Here is a 21,317-nt window from a genome sequence, read left to right on the forward strand (position 1 = left end):
TTATATATTTAAATAGTTTAATTTTAATAATTTTTTAAGTATATTTTTATCTTTTCACTTAAAATTTTTAAATTTTTATATTTTAATTTTAATAATTTTTTAAGTATATATTTTTTGTCTTTTTATCTTAAATTTTTAAATTTCTATATTGTAATTTTAATAACTTTTTATTTCTACTATTTATTAATTTTCTTTTTCTTTAATATTTTATAATATTATTGAAAACTTATAATTTTAATCTCTATAATTTTATTTTACTTTTTATTTTATAAGTATAATTTAGATTATTTATTTTATAATTAAATTAATTTTTTTAAAAAAATTTATGAGTTTACATAGAAAAATGTATTGAAACCCTTCCATCTTTGAAGAAACCCTTCCATCTTTGAAGGTACCGTAGCAACTTTCATGTAAAAAATAAAAAGAAAAGACGCCGGCCAATGCAAAAAGGATGTGGCACGTGTGTAAAGCGAAAAGTAAAAGGAGAGAAGCATGGGAAAAAGGACACGCCCGAGACGGAGTAGGAGTTTGCCATGCTTGTCCGTGAGGGGAGGGGTTAAGTTAAGAGTTAATGCCTCATGTCATGCTTTTAACACACTCTTTCTCTCCTTCCTTCTTCATGTCTTCCCCCATCGCTCCACCACCTCTCCGTTTCTTCATCCTCTGGTAATCTCTCTCTCTCTCTCTCTCTCTCTCAATCATTCCATCCATTCATAACCACTTTCCTAACTCTGCTTGCTTCTGCACGCAGATTTATTTTCACTATTATCCTATCTAGATTAGCCACTTCCTTATTTTAATTCTGCTTGATTTCATCGCGATTTCAACGATTCTTGGATTTCATTAGTACTATATATATATATATATAGAAACGTGTCGGACTGTGTTTTCTGGAACTAGTATTTGGTTTGGTCTCTCAAGTCGTGGTTTAGGGTACAAATAGGGTTTATTTGTCCGAGTCAATGGTTGTTGATTTGATTTTCAAGTTTGAATACGTGGTTGTGAAATTATAGAATAACCTTTTGGAAACCTGTTATGGTTATGGCAGATCCGGTTGGATGATGGAGTCCTGTGATTGTATAGATACGCAATATCCGCCCGATGAGCTTCTGGTGAAGTATCAGTATATCTCCGATGTGCTAATTGCTCTTGCGTATTTTTCGATTCCGGTGGAGCTTATCTATTTTGTTCAGAAGTCTGCTTTCTTTCCGTATAGATGGGTGCTTATGCAGTTTGGTGCTTTCATTGTTCTCTGTGGGGCGACTCATTTCATAAATTTGTGGACATTCTCCCCGCACTCCAAGGCCGTTGCTGTTGTCATGACCATTGCCAAGGTGTCGTGTGCGATTGTGTCGTGTGCGACGGCTCTCATGCTTGTCCACATTATTCCTGATTTGTTGAGCGTCAAGACGCGTGAGTTGTTCCTTAAGAACAAGGCCGAAGAGCTTGACAGGGAGATGGGGCTCATTCTTACCCAGGAAGAGACTGGGAGGCACGTTAGAATGTTGACTCATGAAATTAGGAGCACACTGGACAGGCATACCATTCTCAAGACTACACTTGTGGAGCTGGGGAGGACTTTGGGTTTGGAGGAATGTGCGCTGTGGATGCCTTCGAGAAGTGGTCTCAATCTGCAACTTTCCCATACTTTAACCTACCATGTACAAGTTGGGTCTACCGTCCAGACAAACAACCCTATTGTTAATGAAGTTTTCAATAGCCCTCGAGCTATGCGGATACCTCCCACCTGTCCACTGGCCAGGATCCGACCTCTTGTGGGAAGATATGTGCCGCCTGAAGTTGTTGCTGTTCGGGTGCCACTTTTAAATCTGTCAAATTTTCAGATTAATGATTGGCCCGATATTTCAGCAAAAAGCTACGCAATCATGGTTCTCATCCTCCCTACTGATAGTGTTAGAAAATGGCGAGACCATGAGTTGGAACTTGTTGATGTGGTAGCAGATCAGGTATTGGGTTCATTTGAGATTCCTTTATCATACTGGTTGTCATTTTTATTTTTTTTTTGTCATTCCTGTTTTTGATTGTATATTCTCCATACCTTATTTTCGTTACCGTGTTTTCCTTTACTCCTTATTAGTTTTCCCAGACAGACTTATTCATTGTCATTGCTACTCGGAAGTTCTGTTTTTACTGTCAAATATGGAACTTGTTTTGGAGCGTAGAATATTAAGAGAATTGGGAAATGGTTATCAACCATTGGCCATTTGGTCTTGCCTTGAACAATAACGATTTGGGGTTTGTAGGTTTCTCTGAACCACTGAGGAAGGAAGAATGATATAATTACAATAATTAGATTGAATTTGTTGCATTTCATTTTGTAATAAAAATGATTAGAATATCTGTGATCTTTGTATATATTACTTATCTGTATATAATTGAACCTCCACCATGTAGTCAATACACAGATTTCATCATGCCTCTTTCTTTTCCCTTAAGGTGGGATTGGGAATAAGGTAGACTTTGATAATATATTAAAATTGAGAATGGACGGGGTCTAAGATTCTAAGGGAGGATCTGTGTAGATAAATTTTTCCATGAGTACTTATGAGAAGAAAATAGAAAGAAAAAATGAAATAAGTTTCTTTATAAGTTAAAATTAACTTATGCATAAGTTAAAATGATTTTTTTTAAAAGTTAATTTGAGAAAATTTCTACAAATTAACTTATACACAAGTTATTTTAAGCTTATGAAAAAACTTATTTTATTTTATTTTTTTCTATTTTATTCTCTTATAAGTATTTATGGAAAAGTTTATCCAAACGTGCTCACTCAATCAGAAGTTAGCTCAAGGGGGGGAAATTATCCGAGTAATTATAAGGAGTACTGCGGCTATATACCTAGCTGATGCAGGATCTTAACAAACACCATTTGGATATTGAATATAGGTGAAAACAAACACTTGATAACGTCTAATAGCATCTCTTGACAGAAAATTTGAGCTAATCTGATGTATACATCTATCTAGCTTAAATTTAACCAGTAATTCAGCATGTGTGGAATCTGCCTCATTCCCCATTTATATGTATGCCTCATTATATGAATAACACCATATTAACCACCCATAACGTTTCATTCAGTTGATGCTTTCTAGGAATATCATTTTCTTACTAGATTGAATGACCGTGTTAACATGATGTTTGAAATTTGGTTTTGTTGTAGTTTCCATTTCAAAAAAGTTCTGACACTCTCTGGTGTTAGTGGGATTTGTTTCTTTATATGCAACTCAAATGGGGCGGCATTGCTGTTATTGTTGAGACATTTCAAAATATCTACATTTGGTGTCTATTTCTCTACTTGTTGAATTCATTTAGTTTCCAAACAGGTAGCAGTTGCCCTTTCACATGCTGCTATTTTGGAGGAGTCTATGCGAGCCCGTGATCAACTCATGGAGCAGAATGTTGCTTTAGATTTAGCTCGACGAGAGGCAGAGATGGCAATTCATGCTCGCAATGATTTTCTAGCTGTCATGAATCATGAAATGAGGACACCAATGCATGCAATTATAGCACTGTCGTCACTTCTCTTGGAAACTGAACTGACTCCAGAGCAGAGGGTTATGATAGAGACAGTGTTGAAGAGTAGTAATGTTTTGGCAACACTAATTAATGATGTTCTAGATCTTTCTCGACTTGAAGATGGTAGCCTTGAATTAGAAATGGGAAAATTCAACCTTCATGGTGTTTTGGGAGAGGTAGTTGCTATAAGATTTTGCTTCATTATTTTGAAATAGCAGTAACATAGTTCTTTAATCTTTACCTTGAATTGCATTTAGGCATTGTCGTTATGTTTTTCTATCTTGAATACAGGTCGTTGAACTAATAAAGCCTATAGCATCTGTAAAAAAATTGCCTATTTCTTTAATTCTGGCTCCTGATCTACCTACTCATGCCATCGGTGATGAAAAGCGGCTTACACAGACTCTCTTGAATGTTGTGGGTAATGCTGTTAAATTCACTAAGGAGGGTTATGTTTCTATAAGAGCATCTATTGCAAAACCAGAATCTTTACAGGATTGGCGACCTCCAGAGTTCTATCCAGCATCAACTGATGGGCATTTTTACATACGAGTCCAGGTTATGACCGAGCCATCCAATATCAAGTTTTAGAAAAATTCCATGTTTTATATCCGGGTTGTGATGCGATTGAATTCTTTGGTTATCTAAAATTTGAATTATCTGAAGCATCCATACGGTCGTACCTAGATTCCTAGGAATTAAACCAAAGATATTTTGCCTTTTGTTGTTATCGACGTCAATATGGCAAATGTTAGAAGTCAATCTAGATATTGCTGTTTCTTTATTATTATTATTATTGACACGGGCATCCTTTGTGCAGGTTAAGGACTCTGGATGTGGGATTCCCCCCCAAGATATTCCGCATCTCTTTACCAAGTTTGCTCAGTCTCGGAGTGGACCGGCTCGACCTAGCAGTGGTGCAGGTCTTGGGCTTGCCATTTGTAAAAGGTGAGGGAAAAGCATCTAATACTTGGGGGTGTGAAAAAAATCCAAAGCATCATTTAAAAAAATCATGACCAATTTAGAAAAATACTAAACCGGATTCTTTACATAAAATAAATTTTAAAAACTGAACTATATTGATAATTAAGTTTGGTGCACACGTACACCATTTTTTAAATAATGAAATAAAATTAAATCAGAAGTAATTTTTCAAACGATTATTATAGCTGTCAATGCTTTTGAGTTGACTTCAATAGGTCGTTAGTGTAACTTTTTAAAAAAATATTTTTTAATAAAATAAGCAATTTTCTATCTCATTTTTATGTTTATCTATTTAATTAGTATTTGAGTAAGATGTCAAGCTAGTAAAAGGCTTTTAATTATCTCTAAAGAATGTATTTATCTATGACTTTGTTCAGAATTTAGAAAAAAATAACTTTTTTTTGTTATAAAAAACTGGTTTGATTTTGTTCTGATCTTAAAATTAGTTCGAAATTTATTTGGTTATGAAATCAGTTTTAAACCTGTTTATAAAAATGGCTTGACTTTGAACCGGTTTATTGACGTGATTTAAATAGTTTATGAATTGGTTTGGTTTGGTAAAAACAATGCGGTTTGGTTTAACGTGGTTTTTAAAAAAACTGAACCATGCACACCCGTGTCTAATATTGCTTTGAGTTTTTGCATTAGTTTCTCAATTCCGTCTTTGCATTTATGCTAAATGGGTGTTTATATTATAGCTTAAATTCGTCTATTAAGTCTTTGACTCCTCAAAAAATTGACTCAGATTTGTAAACCTCATGGGAGGTCACATATGGATTGAGAGTGAGGGTCTTGACAAAGGAAGCACAGCTACATTTATAGTCAAACTTGGGATTTGTGGCAATCCAGATCCATCAGATCACCAAGCTGCAAACAGAGGCCAAGCATATAGTGGAAGTGGTGGCCTCGCTAGATTTAAACCCTTCATCAAAGATGAAGACGACACTGGTTTTTCTGCTCGACGCAATCAAAGAAGTTTCTAATATCCAGGAAACCAAAATTGCATACCTTTCAATCAGTCATCAAGATGGAGTAAACCTACTCTCATTTTGCATGCGCTAAATGGTATAATTTGCAGTTTGCAGATGTAGATTAGGATTACTATGTCAGGCATATTTCTAACAAACAGGTTTTATCCGAACTCCTGCCGTATTAACTAGAATACAATACCAATGAAACAAAGTTGAGAGATGATCCATTACTTAATTTGACTATAAGTATATATTGTGTTAGTGGCATTTGTTTTCATAAATCAGTATTAATCAGTTGTCTATCCATGTTATTTGGTATATCTCTCGTCACGTTACTTGGTTTGCCGCCATTCATCGTACTGGAAGCTACGTTAGATTTGCTGTCTGTGACTCGGTTGTTTGTGCTAAACTTTAACCGTTAATTGGGAAGAAACGTGATGGATAAGTCTGGACGCATCAAGAAGCTTTTTAGTACAGAAATTGTGGATTGACAGCTTAATATTTTAAGGGAAATGCTCAGTTCCTCTTTACCATATCAGCCTATCAGGCACCATTCAGATTCCAAGAGATTCTCAATGCAAACAAGATAAACTGCATATTGCTGGACTTCATTATGATTTTAGCCGTAGATGTATTGATAAAAATAAAACGGAATATTATTCGGTTGTATAGCAAACACAAGGGAAAATCCAGCTAAGTAGGCTCAATTCACTCAAAACATTAGATGGCGCATGAAAACCAATGTGATATATATATTTCTAAAATAGCGCTACTTTTGTAACTTTATTTTTATACACGTAGAATGCCTTCCCTTACTGTTCTTTTTTATTAAATAAGCTTGATTTCTAGAAATTATACAAGTTTCTTATTTATTCTTTCATTTTAATATTTTGAATAAGTTTACAATAATATTTTTATTAGCTAATGGCTTCAATTTATTTCTCATTTGATCTCTCGTGTAGGGAAACAAATAAACACGTGATATTCGAAAAGATGAAATTAACTAAAAACATTTGAAGATTTAAAAGAAATAAAAACAACTAAATCATTTGATAAATTAATGAAAAGAAAAATATATAAAAAGAATAAAAAAGAAAAGTAAAGATTATAAGAGTTGTGAAATTTTAAGGGACTTCAAAATCAAAATCAATTCTCCATATGTCGTACATGTTGAAATATAAGTGGTATTAATTCAAAGGTATATTTTAACTACAATATTATCTATTTTTTAAACAATCTAACCCTAAATTCTTTCTTGAGAAACCTTAATTATTCCCACGAATAGACATCACAATATTAAAATTTCATGTCAATCAATGTCATCCCAAGTACTACAAATATTCTTAATCTGCACATAAATTAACTCACAAAACAAAATTCTATTTAACTTGGTTTAATGCATATAATTAAATGTATTCAATAAATTCAAGTTGTTACCATTGATACTTCATATGTCTTTCAACGCCATCTCAATTACTAAAGATGTTTTACACTAAATTTACAGCTGAAAACAAATTCTGTAAATCATTTGTGTATTTAATTAAATTCTTTGAATTCATGTCTCTGAATCTCATACAAGTTACCTTCGATGCTTCAGCTTAACCAGGCCTTTCCCTAATGAATACCGATAACCGGAAATTTCCTGTAATTACCATGTAATTTTGAAGAATTGTTTCCTCGACAAACAAATTAAAACAATTGGGGATGAGCGAATTAAAAAAGCAAAACGCCATGACCAGAAAAGAATTAAAACAAGTATTTCCGCAACAAAAATGATCCATATAAAAAAAAAACAGCTAACACCAATAAAAAGAACGGAATGTTATAATTTCATATACTTAAATAAAAATTAAACAAGGTCTAAACCAACACAGAAACTCCTCCAAACTCGTCAAAACTACTATTTTAGAACAGAAACTCGGGATGCCAGTCCAAAAATTTCTACAAGCCAATCTCAGAATAAGTGGCTCACTTCTTGGATTTCTTTGGTGCTCTGCAATAAAAGATTTTCATTTAGACAAAACATACTCGCATAATAACCCAAATGAAGTACATACAGGACAAGCATAAATCATAATACTCACTGGGCTGGCTGTGATGCTGTAGCAGATGGAGCACTGGGTGCAGCTGGCGCCCTTTCTCCAGGACCCTAGACATTTTACAAGAAAAAGGAGAATGGTCAAAATTCTTAACTACAAAATCCAGCTAAAATACTTGTTAATGCATCAAATCTTCAAGTGCATCAAGTCAACAACCAAGAAAGTATAAATTCACTATGTACACGTGCAAATATATTCTCAATACAGTATGAAACTCACTTGGGCCAATCGCTCCTCCCTCCGAGCAATTTTTCTTTCCCTGCTGGCCTTGTTCTTGGCACGTTTGGCCTCAAACTGATCAGACAATGTCTTCTCTCTAGCCTTCTCAGCCTTGGACTTGTGAATGCTCTCCATTAAAACCCTCTTGTTCTTGAAAACATTACCCTTAACCTTCATGTACATGTCATGGTACATGTGTTTGTCAATCTTCTTAGATTCCCTGTACTTGCGGAGCAAGCGTCTGAGCACTCGCATTCTCCTCATCCAAAGGATTTTGGTGGGAAGCCTTGCCTCCCTTGTACCCTTACGCTTACCTAGTAGTTGTCAGGGAAACAAAATAAGTAACCACGCATTACCTCCATATACCCATAAATATTTCATATAAACTATAGGCTAATTCACGAAACAATTACAAAAATCAATCCAATTATCAAAATGGCAAACAACTCAGTAAGATCTTTACAATATCATAGTAATTCCATAATGAATACATATATAACAGTCTAGGAACATAATAATAAAGCAGAAGATCACATACTAAGAGCCTGTTTGCTTAAAAAGCTTAATAAAATTCTTATTGAATAAGTAGTCGTTATGCAATCCCCTGTATGTAAATTAGTTTTATAATGGAAAGAGGGGTTTAACAATATTTTATATAAATTGTAAACACTTTTTATAAGCAACACAGTAGAACCTATTTCTGAAAAAATATTGTAGACATAATAACTAATAAGCTATTTCATAAACACTAACACAAGTAGTTATATCACAAGATAAATCCAAATAAACTGAAAATGAGTTCTTCCAAAAGGGGCTAAACTAAGAATGGATCCCCAAACCATAAGACAAATTAGGGTTAGGAATAAAAATACCATATCCAGAGTGTCGTCCTTTCCTCTTAGCTTCCTTCATTCTACGAGCACGCGAGCGAGAGTGAATCTTGGTGGGCTTCCTGATGATAAACCCATCCTTCACCAGCTTCCTAATGTTTTGGCCTGAAAATCATAATAATAAAAAAAAAAAACAAGTCTTTGAAAACAAAAAATACATAACATAGAAGATTGTAAAGGCATTTCGGTAACCCTTAAGGCTATGCAATCACTGGAAAAGCCAATAACATTCGATGATAACATACAAAGTGCAGTGGCACGGACGTAAATTATCGCAAACGCTCAAAAACAGCGGAAAGGTTCAGATCGCATGAAAACTAAAGAGTGAAAAGGAAATCATAAAAAAGCGAAGCAGGAAGAGGAAGTGGTTACGGGAATTGGCCATGGAGATTTCGTTGACTTCATTGGGGTCAAGCCAAACTTTTCCTCTGCCGCACTTGAGGACGCTGGCGGCGAGGCGCTTCTGCAGTTTGAGGGAAACCATTTTTGGTGCAACCGACGGTGAAGCTCAGCTTAACGCCGAATGTGTTGGGGAACCCACTATATAACCCTAGGGTTTCCAATCAACAACTAAGTGCTCTCATATATTTCTTGGGCTTCTGTCTCATGGGCTTATTTTCGCGGCCCGTTTCTATTTGTGTGTCTCAATGGCCCAATAAAAAAATATTTTCATCCTTTGTTTCTGATTCTGGATCAAACTACGCACTTTAGAATACTACTAGTGCTCACATGTGTATTTCCTAACGCAATAAATTTTAAATTTATTATTTCTATTATGATTTTTTTTTATATAAAGTGCTTATGAAATTTATTATATGGAATTTTGTATTTTTTTAAGTTCTTTCAATTAATTTCATTGTTTGACTTTGAATAAATTTTCATTTATCCCATATTTTTTAATTTTAATCTTTATTAGCTTACTTAATTAGAAATTTTCTCACGCAATAAAAAATAAAAAGAAAATCAATGTTATGTATGAAAGATTAAAAGCAAGTGAAATTTACAAATATAAGTGAAAAACAAAAAATAACTAATATTATTAAAAAAAAAATACATGTTAACATATAGAACGATTGTTATATAACATAAACTTGTTTCCATTATGTATAACAAAAAATTGTTTTCGATATCCTTCAAATTTCACTGCTACGTGTCAGAGATTTTTCCCATCATTTTGTTAATCTTATGTTAAATTTTTATGGTTTTCCCATCCTTCAGTTTTTCATTTTTTTTTTTTTTTTTTACATTCTTTATCACTGGACATCCCATTAGCATGCATGCCAACTGGGGTGGACGCAAATTAGGCAAAAAATAAAATAGAAAACCCTTAGTATGCCAGCCAGATTTTATCCATTTAAATGGAGACCCTCATACCTATTGGGCTGAATTCCTAACAAATTCGTCTAAACAAATTGGGCTTTAAACACATTTAAAACCACGACTTGATTTTATATTTAATTAAATAACTTAATTATTGAAATAAACTACAAAAGGAATTAATTTTCATATTTTAAAAAATAATATTGGAAAATAAAAAATAAATAAATAGAAACTCAAAAACCATTTTCCCCTTAAATTTTGAGAAAATAAAAATAAATAAATAAAACATATTGAAAATCGTTAATTTAAAAATTATTTTCTTATGTTACCAAAAGTCATTTTGATTGACAAAGCATAAATATCGCTAAAAATAAGTTTATCGTTGTCAACAAAATTTTACATTTATTTAAAATATGCTTTCTTAATTCATTTATAAACTAAGAAAGCATATTTTAAATAAAATATATGTACAATATGCTTTCTTTTTTGATGTAATTTTTTTCTTAAAATTTTAGAAATATACTTTTAGTACTTTTTATTTTCAAAAAAGAATTTTTTAGTTTATCCAATTACCTATAACATCATATTTGTACAATGACAGTTGAGTTTGATGTAATACTGTTTTTATAAACAAAAATATTAGTATATAAATTAAGTTATTAATTACATAACAATAATCCATACTATCCAATGCACAGGGTGCCTTTGTTTCCACCACTTGTGTATATAAATACAAAAGCATTATTAATCTTTAGAAAAGTAATGTTCTTACGTAATTTTTTAGTATGCACCATTGATGTAAAATTATTATTAACCGGTATACAAATTATTTACCTTTTTTTATTTTTATATTCAGAGATGGTTACGTCAATCATAGAAAGGGGAACCATGATCTCCCGTTTTTTCCCTTCTTTTTAACGGGTATAGATTGTTTTCTATGCATGGAATTGTCAATAATTTTGGGTAATACCATTTAACTAATTTTCTTTCCCACAAAATATTTCCATAAACTCTATGAGGGACATATTCGAAATAAAAAAATAATGAAAGAAGAAGAGGATCTGTCAAGTATGGTGATTGGTGAGAGAGCGTGTAAAACATGGAGAACATGAATCACGCGAGGCGAGATGTAATGAGGGATCGTGTATGACTCTGAATGTCTCTTTAGTGCACACTAGGCACTAGGCAGGATTAATAGGTTGATTTGAAAATGTAATGGAAGAATTAGAAGAAGCTAGAAGTGCGGATAGTGATGGCCAATATGCAAACAGGTGTGAAGAAATAGGGACAAGCCCGCTTCTATCTCACTCTCACTCCCTTTATATATAAGATCCCCTTAACATAGTGTCGCACTTTCAACGAGATATCATCATCTTCATCATCATCAGCATGGAGAACAAAAGGCAAGGAAAGAGGAAAATCCACCCATTTATTAGCATTGGCAGCGAAGGTGGCATTGCGGGCCTTCTTGTCTTCGGTGGAGCATTGGCCTTCGCAGGTTTCATGGCCGTTGCTTCCTTTGCAAGCAACAAACGTAAGCCAAAGGATCACCAACCTAAACCCCAACAATTGTTGTTGGAAGATCATCACATTGACACCACTCAAACCCTCACCTCTCTTATTCAAGATTCAACAATCCCACATGGGGATGCCACATGGTATATACCTCTCTTTCTCTATATCTTCAAGATTATATATATATGCCTTTCAGGATTCTCTATACGTTACGTCACATGGATTTAACTTTGTTAAATTTGTTACTGCATGCATGCAGCTGTTGGACACCGAATATCAGCGTCAATCAAGTTAGTTGAAATTCTTGATATTGATAATTCATCCTTCCTTTATGGTTTGTGTATGACCTTTAACTTGGGTATATCATATATATATGTTCAGGAAGAGAAAAGTGAGCTTAAAGAAACAAGTGTTGAGGAGAACCCAACCCAAGAAATTGTGTTTTCCGACTATTCGCACCCAGAAAGTGCGGCGTCGTCCAACGAAAGTGGGGTTGCGGAAGCACAAGAGGTGGAAAAGGATGAAGAGCCTCAACATGACATAACATCCTCGGAAACTGAGGACGAAAAGGATGATGTTGATGATGTTTCAGAGAAAGCGACAGGGACTACCACCCTGGATCACAAGGAGGAGCCAGTCTGGCCTGCAAAGCATACCCATGTTTGCACTGACTCTGATGTGGATGATTCCGACTGCGACGATGCAAAAAAAGCAACTATGTGCCAAAATCTAAACGTCCTTATGGTGTCCAATTATCAACCATTAACCTGGCTTTTTCCCTTCCTGTTGCTGGCGCTGCTCTTGCTCTTAGTTCTACTCACGCATCGTCCACAAGAATCATTTTATGTCCTAGATGAGGCTAATTCAGTAGTCAACCGAATTTAGAGGATCGATTTTTTTTCTTTTTCCCCAAATGAGTTTGGAAATGGATATTGCTATTCTCGCGTTTATTGAATCATATGGTCTGTGGCTTATGATAAATGGAGACAACAATGTTTTCGACATATTTTGTTTGATTTGAATATAATGATAATGCAAAAAAATTACATTATCGTTAATAATAAACAATTAATTCTTTCTGTGATAACTGTTTTAAAAATCACACTTGATATAATTAAATATCGGAGAAAAAAAATTACATATATATATATATCGAATTAAACTCCTTCAAACTTGTGAAATTTCGCAAGTACCACCATTAAATTAACTAAGCTTTAATCATAATTTCGTGAATCCTAATGAAATTCTACAAACGACGAAACGTGTACTGAAAAAGGTTATTAACATTTCTAATGGAAATAAATATAATTTTTGAACCCATATAATCAATTATGCACCAAATAAAATTAATTAGATATTTAAAAGTCAAATTATTTACATAAAGAAAAATGTAAATTATTTTTACAAGACAAGAAATTAGAATGAGTTTACTGATCCTGCCTATTACGAATACCAGCATTATTAGCATTTTCACAAATTAGGTAGAAAAGTAAAAGTTAAACTGGCCAGAAAAAGTGACAATATGTAACGAGAGCCCTAGGATTCTACTTTGGCTAAAAATGCTTAGTTTATGCACAGTACTTTACATTGTATACTTCTTTATCCTATCACTCTTTTCTATATACAGTGCCTTGAGTTTCGAGTCTTCGACTCAATAGGCTGCTGCCGGATTATTGGGTTAGTAAGTTTGAACAAATATATGAGAACTATGAACAAAATTTAGCCACATAAATGCCTATGCTGCCCTGGACAAAACTTAATCCCCTGATCTGGTGTGCAATAAATCAACTAGCACTCGAGAACGTTACGGTCTTCCATCAAGCTTGGCCAGCTGCAACCGGTAGACCATCCCAAAACACCCAGTACCAGATCTACTTTAGAGCAGGCACTGACCTGAGAAACAAAATATTGTGTAAGTTGACAATGGAAACATTTGATGAAACAACGATCTCTAGACTATCAATAGCGTTTTCAGACATGGCAGTACCAAATTTTCTAAATTTCCTTCTACGTGAAATACCATGACAGCCATTCCCCTTCCTCCATCAATCTCAGCCTGGTTATTTGATAAGTCAAAGTGTTAATGATATGCCAAAAATATAACCATACTAATATAATGTCAAGAAGTCTTGGTGAAGTACTGTATAATTGATTGGACTTTGGTTTAACCACTCACCACACAAGAGCGTATGGCTATGCCTGCAGTGGCCAATGCTGTAGTAACCTCAGCCATCATGCCTGAAATAATTATTAACCAGGTTACAATCAAGATGGTGAAATAACATTTGTTTGTCAGAGACAAGTCATCAACCAGTAGCCAATGGGTTTCACCCAGATATCCACTCTTGCATGATTAGATCGAAAAAATGCAGTTACCTAAATGTTCATTGACCACAAGGTGCAAAGCATCTATTTTACTAGCATATTTAGAAGAGCAAGCTTACCTCTTCGATCTATACATACTACAGATAACCATTGGATGGAGTGCCCTTCCATATTGTGCCAAGAAGCAATTTTCTGGGCTTGCCAACTTTCCAAACCTGGAAGGACTTCCTTATATCTTGGAATGTTAACTTGAATCATCTTTGCCACAATATTTCCCTGCAGTAACATTTCCCCTTTGCCATTGAAACTTTCATGCTGCACATGCTTATTATGTTTTCCATTGACCTTGGGGATCCAAACACTTCCATTCTTACTTTGGTGGACAGCCTCACTTCTTCCAGAAGTTGAAATTTCCACTCCATTCACAGACATTTTACCCCACGTATATTTGGAACCACTGGATCCTTTTGATAGTTCTTCAGATTCACTATCTCCATCAGAATCAGTGACAAAGTCATTGACTGCTTCCGTAGTGATATCAGCAGCAGAGCGTGCAGCTTGCTCCCTCAAAAACTACACAAAATATAAAATGTTATTTTAAAGCACAATTTTTTCGGGGTTAAAACATTATATGAAATCTTACCTTCATTATTTTGTGTCTTGCGCTGCGTGTTTTAGCATGTTGTAACCACTGCTTATGCCTCTGAAAAGCAGATTTGCTGGAAAGTGCCTGGAAACAAAGTTAATATAATGAGCTCCAATGAAGTGAAAGGCAAATATATATGGTAATTGTGACTAACCATTTATCTATCTATAAGCAAAAATATTTTCCTTCAATAACAGTTTAAAAGGGGCATAAACAAATTATGGTTGTCAAGGAAGAAACATACAAATTATTATGGAGGGGAAATATATAATCAAATTTTCGGATTTATTTAGAGACGGTGAAAACGCAAAAGGAAAACTCACTACAGAGAGATTGTATCAACAAGTTGTGAAATGATGTGCAACAAAATATTAACCCAATACTCGTATTTGTAATTGATACTTCGGTCAAATACTAGCATAATATCAAATGTACAAGCCTGAGGCCCCCAAAGCAACAAGGCTACTAACTGTAATTGATTCCTCGATGATCTAATAATCACGAGGAAACATGATGAATATTTTAACAACTGCTAACAATGCTTACTCGATGAGATGAAAAATTGTTACATAATATATTCTAAAGATATTGCAAATATATTACGATGTTATACTAAATTATCCTAAGATACCCTCAAGATATTCTAACAAATAAAATTTGTGTGAACGTGTACTATTTAATACCAAAGCATTTGATAGCATACAATTATATCATAAATCTGAAACTTAAGAACTGTAGATAGTGAATCATTCGATTCAATAAACATAACACAGTATCTTCCTAGAAAATTTATATTTGCACATATACTCAAAACATAATGACTTTCCATTTACATCAAATCTATCAAACAAAAAAGCAAACACATAGGAAGAGTTGACCAACACTGACATTATATGTGATTATCTCCACAACTTCTGCATTTGCAAGTACATGAGCAGGGGAAACAAGATTGCCATTGACCTGCATTTACACCAAATGAGTGTCTAATATTTCAATAATACGAACATTTTATTTTACATGTCTTTTTTTGACTGACATCTGACACTTGACTCCATTAGCATGCAAATGTGGGGAGTGATACCTTTGCAGCTACCATCTTGTTGCCTATTTCAGTGTGGATCATATAAGCATAGTCAATGACAGTAGCACCCTGAGGAAGATTCTTAATCTGCACATAATGTGACAAAAATTATCAAGAAACGGCATATGGTATTTAGATACAAGTTTCTAATCATCTTCAATCAATTGAAGGGGGCAAAAATAGTCATATAGTATATTATGACATAGTTCATCCTTACCTCTCCCCTTGGTGTGAACACAAAGACACGGCTGCCCAGCAGATCTCTTGTAATAGTGTCCACAAATTCCCTAGAGCTCATGTTGCCAACAAACTCTTCTTGCCACTCTCTAATTGCATTGAGCCAGCCAATCTGTAGGAAAGTAAATATTTCATTCATGAAATCAGCATCAAGATCTTCTCTTTTTCTGGTGCAAAGACAACGTTACCTCTAGGCCAACAGCCTAATGGTGTCAAAATTGAGTAAAAATCTCTCTTTAAAGATTAAAATATTATTTCTATCATAGTCTATCAGGGACAGATAATATACTCTCAGTGCAATATTGGCGTTGTTAAGACAAACTGTCTTCCCTCTTGAGCTTTTACTACTTGGGGTCGCACTTCCAACCAAGCCTGTAACAAATTCTCTCCCACTATAATGAGCAGCAATGCCCCTCTCAGCTATCAAATCCATTTCTTCTGTTCTAATCTGAAAAAAGTAAGACACTATTAGAAAATTTTATGATGAATTTCATTTGGATCAGCTAAGGCTCTAAAGTCAATATAGAAGTAGATAGTGAAAATGCAACATGCAAAAGTAAAATTTTTAAAAAGCAAAAATAAATAAAAAATAAAAAATACCTGGACTTCTAGCCTAAACATACTCTCGTACAAAAATGGAATCACAGTGGTGTGAAGACTTTGGTAGCCATTTGGTTTAGGGGTTGCAATATAATCCTTCACCTAAAACAAAACAAATTAAATATTTCTTACCAGTCAATGAAAATTTATTTCTCTTGAAACTCACACTTTCTACTCTCAAATAGAATAAAAAATATCATACGTACAGATCTAGGAATAGGGGTCCAGATTCCATGGATCAACCCCAGAACATGATAGCAAATCTGCAGAAAACACAAGAGAAATGCCTTCAGATATACCAAGTAAAAGTGGGTGCAGAAAACAGCCATATTTGTGACCATGATAAGTAGTTACCTGTTGTGGATTGCATAAAGGCCCAACCCCAATGCATTGCTTTGGTTTAATAATAATACGAAGCTGGTTACAACAAACAGTTGGTTTTCAACATACAAAAAATTTTATCCAAAATCTTTATATTCCAAGGTATATATCAAAGCAAACCTGAGCAATTTGGTTAATCTCACTGATTGAACTCTTTGATTTGAGAACAGCTTTATAAATACTGCAAATGACCAGCAATATTACTTAATGAATAACCAGAAAAGTACCTCAAACTACAAAACAAAGCATGCATGAAGTATGTAGAAGAACATTAAGTAATATATAGAATAGAAAAACTATGCATGTAAAATGCACATGATGTCAAACACATCAACCAACATGAACAGTTGGACAGACAAAATGGTGGCATTGGCATTAATGTTTGTGGCTTAACCTGTAAGGCTCTTTACATACAGCACGAACTTCCGTTTTAACAGTTAGAAGGTCTAAGAATTGATCTTCTTGGATTTTCTTCATCAATATTTTGTTTGCCTATCAATAGAGGGAACATAGAAACTTAATCAACAGACAATAATGACACACAATCATCTGGAAGAAAAAAATAAATAAATGGACATATAGAAAGATGGCAAGCAGTTATAATTTTTCTACTTGCCTTTTCAAACACCAATTTAAGATAAACAGACCAGCATTACCTCCAGAAGTTCTTTCTCATGTTCTTTGTATAACTCAGCAACTCTTCTCTTCACCTTAGCAAAATCTTCTGGGTTTGTGTACATAAATGATAGGTTTTCTAGTTCTGACTGCATCATCAAAAAAGCACAACTATGAATCATGATATGTCAAAATTTCCCTCATGTGATGAAATATAGGTATATTATAATAAACTTCAAAGCATTTCAATTCTGAGTTCTAGTCTGAATATGTGAACTCATGGCATTACAGGAAAAACATGAATGTCAGTCCTTAGAGATTATGAGATTAAAGCATACCTTAATTTGATACATTCCAAGCAACTTTGCCAAGGGAGCAAATACCTGCAATGTCTCCATTGCAATGCTAGTCTGTACACAGTATATTAATGTTAGGAACACAATTTAGGAGGTAGGCTTGTCATACACTCAATCCATTTGATATACATATAAGATAAAACAGCTATACTACTATAACCGATAATGGTTGCTTTCAGTCAAAGTGGACTATGACCTCAGGCAAAGTCTACCTGCAATGTCAGGGGCTCAAGTCCTGCAACTATAGCGTCCCAGGAAAGGCTTTACCTAACCACCACCCTAATAGTTGTTTATAAAGTATAAACAAATAAATTCACTTTATAGTTTCAAGACATTGAAAAATAACAAAAATTGGACTAAACGGATTTATGAATCTGAGTCTCAAACTCAGATTCATGTTGTTAATGTGAAATATTTCTATCTAAATCCCTGACATTACTTGATTGCAAGTCATTTTGGTATGGAAATGTATCTTTTCATGTTAGATTTTCACGCAAAAAGGTCATCTGAAAATTGCATCTATCTACTTAGTAGACATTTACAATTTTTGATAGGGAATGTTTTGTAAAGCGAGATAGACAAAATTACATGAGAAGATTTATTCCCTTTTTTGTATTATCTCAAAGTAAACAGACTCCACAGCCACAATAGTTTCCTTCCTTTTGGCAGAACAGAAGGAAAAAAAGTCACTAATCACTATTCAAATCAGCAGCGCTAACCTGTTTATGTGGAGGCATATGTGATAGAGTGCGCATGTTATGCAACCTGTCTGCTAATTTGACAATTATAACTCGAACCTGAAAATTGAAATGACACATTTATTAGTTTTCAAACCGCTTTCAACATGAATACACTAAGAATAGACAAAATTCTATTATGAAAAGGAGATCACCTCTTCTGTCATAGCCAGAAACATTTGCCGAAGATCCTCTGCTTTCACATCTTGGACGGAATCATTTTCATTCTTATACTTCAACTTTCCCAATTTTGACACCTAGTTAGGATTTGGAATGTAACATGCATCCAATTTATTTGGTAAGTTTATGAATACGGTACCAGAGCTATTGAAAATTTTACTTTTCATTAATGCTTTTCAATCGAGATTCAATAGTTAATACATACCTTGGTCTCTCCTTCCACAATGTGACGCACAGTAGCACCAAATTCCTCCTCTATCCTCTCAAAAGTAACGACATTTGTATCCTCAACTGTATCATGAAGTAATCCAGCAGCAATCGACTCCCAGTCAAGTTCCTAGACAAATGGTTGGATCCATCACATAAATATTGATTTGTTATGCACACTTATTATATAAATTTTCCAAAAGGGGAAGCATTCCTTCATGACTCACAAGTTCTCCCAAAATACGTGCAACCTCGACTGGGTGAATGATGAAGGGTTCACCACTACGTCTTTTCTGACCATCATGAGCTTTAAATGCCAACTATAACAACCAGGAATAAAACAGAAACAAAAATGAATAAATACTACTATGTTAAAAAGATGATTTTGTCAGAAAGAGCATGTTAAGATTGCTTCTTGAGGTAATCAACTTACCGTAAAAGCATTGTAAACTAACTCCAGTTCTTTAGGAGATAGGTACGAGATCGCAGGTTTAAGACCCTGAGGCAATCATATTATAGATAGAACAACTCAGACACTAGCAAAGAAGGTGTCTCCATTCACAGAACTATAATTAATCAACAATAGACACGATTATGCAAAATTCAGGACTGTACCTCCCACAAACTTTCTGCAGAAAACTCAGTGGCAGTGTCCACAGAGAAGGTTGAAGAACAACATAATTGCCATCTTTTAGGAGCAACTCGAGACAAGATAGATTTAGAGGATCCTTCAAAAAGTATGATATCAAGTGCTTCATCAGGATACGAGCCACCTACACTAGCTTCACATCCCTATCAATTTTGCAAGATTAACCGATAAGATAACCTAATTAACAATTAATTCATAGACTGCAACAATATCGATTTAGAGCATGTTTGAATACAAGTTTATAAGCGATTTGAGAACCTTTCTACCGAAAATAAAGAATTTTTTTTCCAATTAAGAGCTTCTAACTTTTATCCATAGAGTCTCTTAATATGAATAGAATGCAACCATTACTCTCATACCAATAATCAACATCCCTAACGTAAGTCAAAAATTGAAAGCACGCACAAGGGAAACATAAAAAACTTACAAAATTATACCGGTTCCTTCTTCGGTCCGAACACTGATGAGAATGAGCAGTGCTCGCGAGAAACCCGGTGAGAACCCTCGGAGCTTTCCACGCGCACGATAGAAGACTACAGTCGAATCTTCCGCTTCCATCCCCTCTCCACAACTTGCACGCGTTCACGCATTCTAAAGAAACTGCAGCAGCACACCTTCACTCAGAAACCACACTCGAAAGAAACAAGAACGACAGCGAATGAACCAAAAAAAAAAAAAAATTGAGCAGAAAAATTCACGACTCCGATAAGTCGCGCGCGAATTGGCATAGGGAGAAAAAAAAAATCGAAAGCGCGTCAATAGAGGTGAAGGTGGGCATAAGGCGAATTGGTTTGCAGGCATGTAGGTTCCGAAGGTGCGGGTTTTAACGAAGGTTTAGTAGACGTACCTGACATGGAGGATGCAGAGGCCATGTTTTATTGGAAGAGAGCAATCTCATTGAATCTTGAATCCCGAAAGCGCAGGGAATTGGAAGCAGCGAGGGGAGGAGTTGTGGATTTGGAGGGAATCGGAATTGGGGAGTGAGAGTGGTTGTGTTGTGCTGTGAGATGAATGAACCAAAAGAGAGGAAGAGATGAAACAAAAGAGCGATAATAGACACAGTTTGGAGGGGATATCGAGTTTAGCTGAGGCCACACAAATACCGTGTTGTAAAGATATTTTTCTTTTTCTTTTTCCTTTTTTCTTTTTTCTTTTTCTTTTTCTTTTTATTTTTCCTCTTTATATCTGTGTAAAAACTAAAAAGGGACAAATTATTAATAATTGTCGTTTTCTTACGATTTTAATTTCTCATCATTAATATAAAAAAACATGTTATTAGTTTCAATCATTAAATCGGATAAATCGCTATTTAACTGAAACTGAGTTTTAATCATTTCACAATGTCTCAAGTATTCTGTAACAAAATATATTTGTTTATTTAGGATTTTTTTTAGAGAGATGTGATAATAAAACTAAAATTTAATAGGAAAATGATTACATTAATGATTAAAATATAAAACATTTTATTTAGATGAGTGATTTTATTTTAATTTTACAAAAGTTAGATAGTTGTTAGTTTTACAGAACTTAAATATATATACATATAGGGGTGTTTATAGAGGTCGGTAAATTTTTTGGAACTAGAGGTAGACTTTATATATGAAGGGTAAAGTCACCTATTAACAAGCTTTTAGATGATGAAGGAGTTGTAGGTCTGATAGGGTAAGGGGGTATTGTAAGAAATTCACAAGTTAAAAAATCAGGTAAGGAATTAATTTTTTTCTTTTTATAAGTTTTATTTCAAAATCAAAACAAATAAAAAGGTGTT

The 21,317-nt window shown here is 34.2% G+C and overlaps 4 protein-coding genes across 4 annotated transcripts; 2 read left to right on the forward strand and 2 right to left on the reverse strand.

Annotated features, from left to right (window-relative positions):
• Positions 1-504: 504 nt before the first annotated feature.
• ERS1 (ethylene response sensor 1) lies at positions 505-5,810 on the forward strand. The gene is made up of 6 exons (XM_020376136.3): positions 505-666; positions 1,049-1,967; positions 3,345-3,713; positions 3,829-4,095; positions 4,358-4,485; positions 5,267-5,810. The coding sequence occupies exons 2-6, from the start codon at positions 1,059-1,061 to the stop codon at positions 5,502-5,504; spliced, it is 1,911 nt and encodes a 636-aa protein (XP_020231725.1). The 5' UTR covers positions 505-666; positions 1,049-1,058; the 3' UTR covers positions 5,505-5,810.
• Positions 5,811-7,224: 1,414 nt separating this feature from the next.
• On the reverse strand, positions 7,225-9,233 carry LOC109812225 (large ribosomal subunit protein eL19x). Its single transcript, XM_020376144.3, has 5 exons — positions 9,073-9,233; positions 8,683-8,805; positions 7,811-8,124; positions 7,577-7,641; positions 7,225-7,485 (listed from the first exon to the last, which is right to left on the reverse strand). Exons 1-5 carry the CDS (start codon positions 9,182-9,184, stop codon positions 7,461-7,463), a joined length of 639 nt encoding a protein of 212 aa, XP_020231733.1. The 5' UTR covers positions 9,185-9,233; the 3' UTR covers positions 7,225-7,460.
• A 2,066-nt stretch (positions 9,234-11,299) lies between these two features.
• Positions 11,300-12,539, forward strand: LOC114916758 (uncharacterized). The gene is made up of 3 exons (XM_029274173.2): positions 11,300-11,678; positions 11,795-11,825; positions 11,917-12,539. The coding sequence occupies exons 1-3, from the start codon at positions 11,410-11,412 to the stop codon at positions 12,418-12,420; spliced, it is 804 nt and encodes a 267-aa protein (XP_029130006.1). The 5' UTR covers positions 11,300-11,409; the 3' UTR covers positions 12,421-12,539.
• A 511-nt stretch (positions 12,540-13,050) lies between these two features.
• Positions 13,051-20,623, reverse strand: RSH1 (RELA/SPOT homolog 1). Its single transcript, XM_020376163.3, has 24 exons — positions 20,397-20,623; positions 19,977-20,149; positions 19,516-19,692; positions 19,334-19,399; positions 19,128-19,220; positions 18,899-19,030; positions 18,669-18,770; positions 18,496-18,573; positions 17,759-17,830; positions 17,462-17,569; positions 17,200-17,297; positions 16,926-16,986; positions 16,779-16,841; positions 16,631-16,687; positions 16,425-16,526; positions 16,114-16,272; positions 15,805-15,936; positions 15,588-15,674; positions 15,395-15,466; positions 14,504-14,590; positions 13,980-14,433; positions 13,712-13,773; positions 13,523-13,591; positions 13,051-13,428 (listed from the first exon to the last, which is right to left on the reverse strand). The coding sequence occupies exons 1-24, from the start codon at positions 20,419-20,421 to the stop codon at positions 13,324-13,326; spliced, it is 2,634 nt and encodes an 877-aa protein (XP_020231752.1). The 5' UTR covers positions 20,422-20,623; the 3' UTR covers positions 13,051-13,323.
• Between the last annotated feature and the right edge of the window lie 694 nt (positions 20,624-21,317).

The sequence above is a fragment of the Cajanus cajan genome, chromosome 6 (assembly GCF_000230855.2).
Source record: "Cajanus cajan strain Asha chromosome 6, NIPB_CcT2T_4, whole genome shotgun sequence".
In the NCBI taxonomy this organism is placed as follows: domain Eukaryota; kingdom Viridiplantae; phylum Streptophyta; class Magnoliopsida; order Fabales; family Fabaceae; genus Cajanus; species Cajanus cajan.

What these genes read in the sequence shown, in the direction of transcription:
- LOC114916758 (XM_029274173.2), top strand. Translation starts at nt 11,410, where the DNA reads ATGGAGAACAAAAGGCAAGGAAAGAGGAAAATCCACCCATTTATTAGC. An exon ending in CCACATGGGGATGCCACATG is followed by an intron (nt 11,679 to 11,794) that starts GTATATACCTCT and finishes GCATGCATGCAG; the next exon opens with CTGTTGGACACCGAATATCA. An exon ending in CGAATATCAGCGTCAATCAA is followed by an intron (nt 11,826 to 11,916) that starts GTTAGTTGAAAT and finishes ATATATGTTCAG; the next exon opens with GAAGAGAAAAGTGAGCTTAA.
- LOC109812225 (XM_020376144.3), bottom strand. Translation starts at nt 9,184, where the DNA reads ATGGTTTCCCTCAAACTGCAGAAGCGCCTCGCCGCCAGCGTCCTCAAG. An exon ending in GGGAGGAGCGATTGGCCCAA is followed by an intron (nt 7,642 to 7,810) that starts GTGAGTTTCATA and finishes TAAAATGTCTAG; the next exon opens with GGTCCTGGAGAAAGGGCGCC. An exon ending in ACAGCATCACAGCCAGCCCA is followed by an intron (nt 7,486 to 7,576) that starts GTGAGTATTATG and finishes CTTTTATTGCAG; the next exon opens with AGCACCAAAGAAATCCAAGA.
- RSH1 (XM_020376163.3), bottom strand. Translation starts at nt 20,421, where the DNA reads ATGGCCTCTGCATCCTCCATGTCAG. An exon ending in ATATGCCTCCACATAAACAG is followed by an intron (nt 17,831 to 18,495) that starts GTTAGCGCTGCT and finishes TACTGTGTACAG; the next exon opens with ACTAGCATTGCAATGGAGAC. An exon ending in GTATGTAAAGAGCCTTACAG is followed by an intron (nt 16,987 to 17,199) that starts GTTAAGCCACAA and finishes GGTCATTTGCAG; the next exon opens with TATTTATAAAGCTGTTCTCA.
- ERS1 (XM_020376136.3), top strand. Translation starts at nt 1,059, where the DNA reads ATGATGGAGTCCTGTGATTGTATAGATACGCAATATCCGCCCGATGAG. An exon ending in ATTTTTACATACGAGTCCAG is followed by an intron (nt 4,096 to 4,357) that starts GTTATGACCGAG and finishes TCCTTTGTGCAG; the next exon opens with GTTAAGGACTCTGGATGTGG. An exon ending in GGGCTTGCCATTTGTAAAAG is followed by an intron (nt 4,486 to 5,266) that starts GTGAGGGAAAAG and finishes AAATTGACTCAG; the next exon opens with ATTTGTAAACCTCATGGGAG.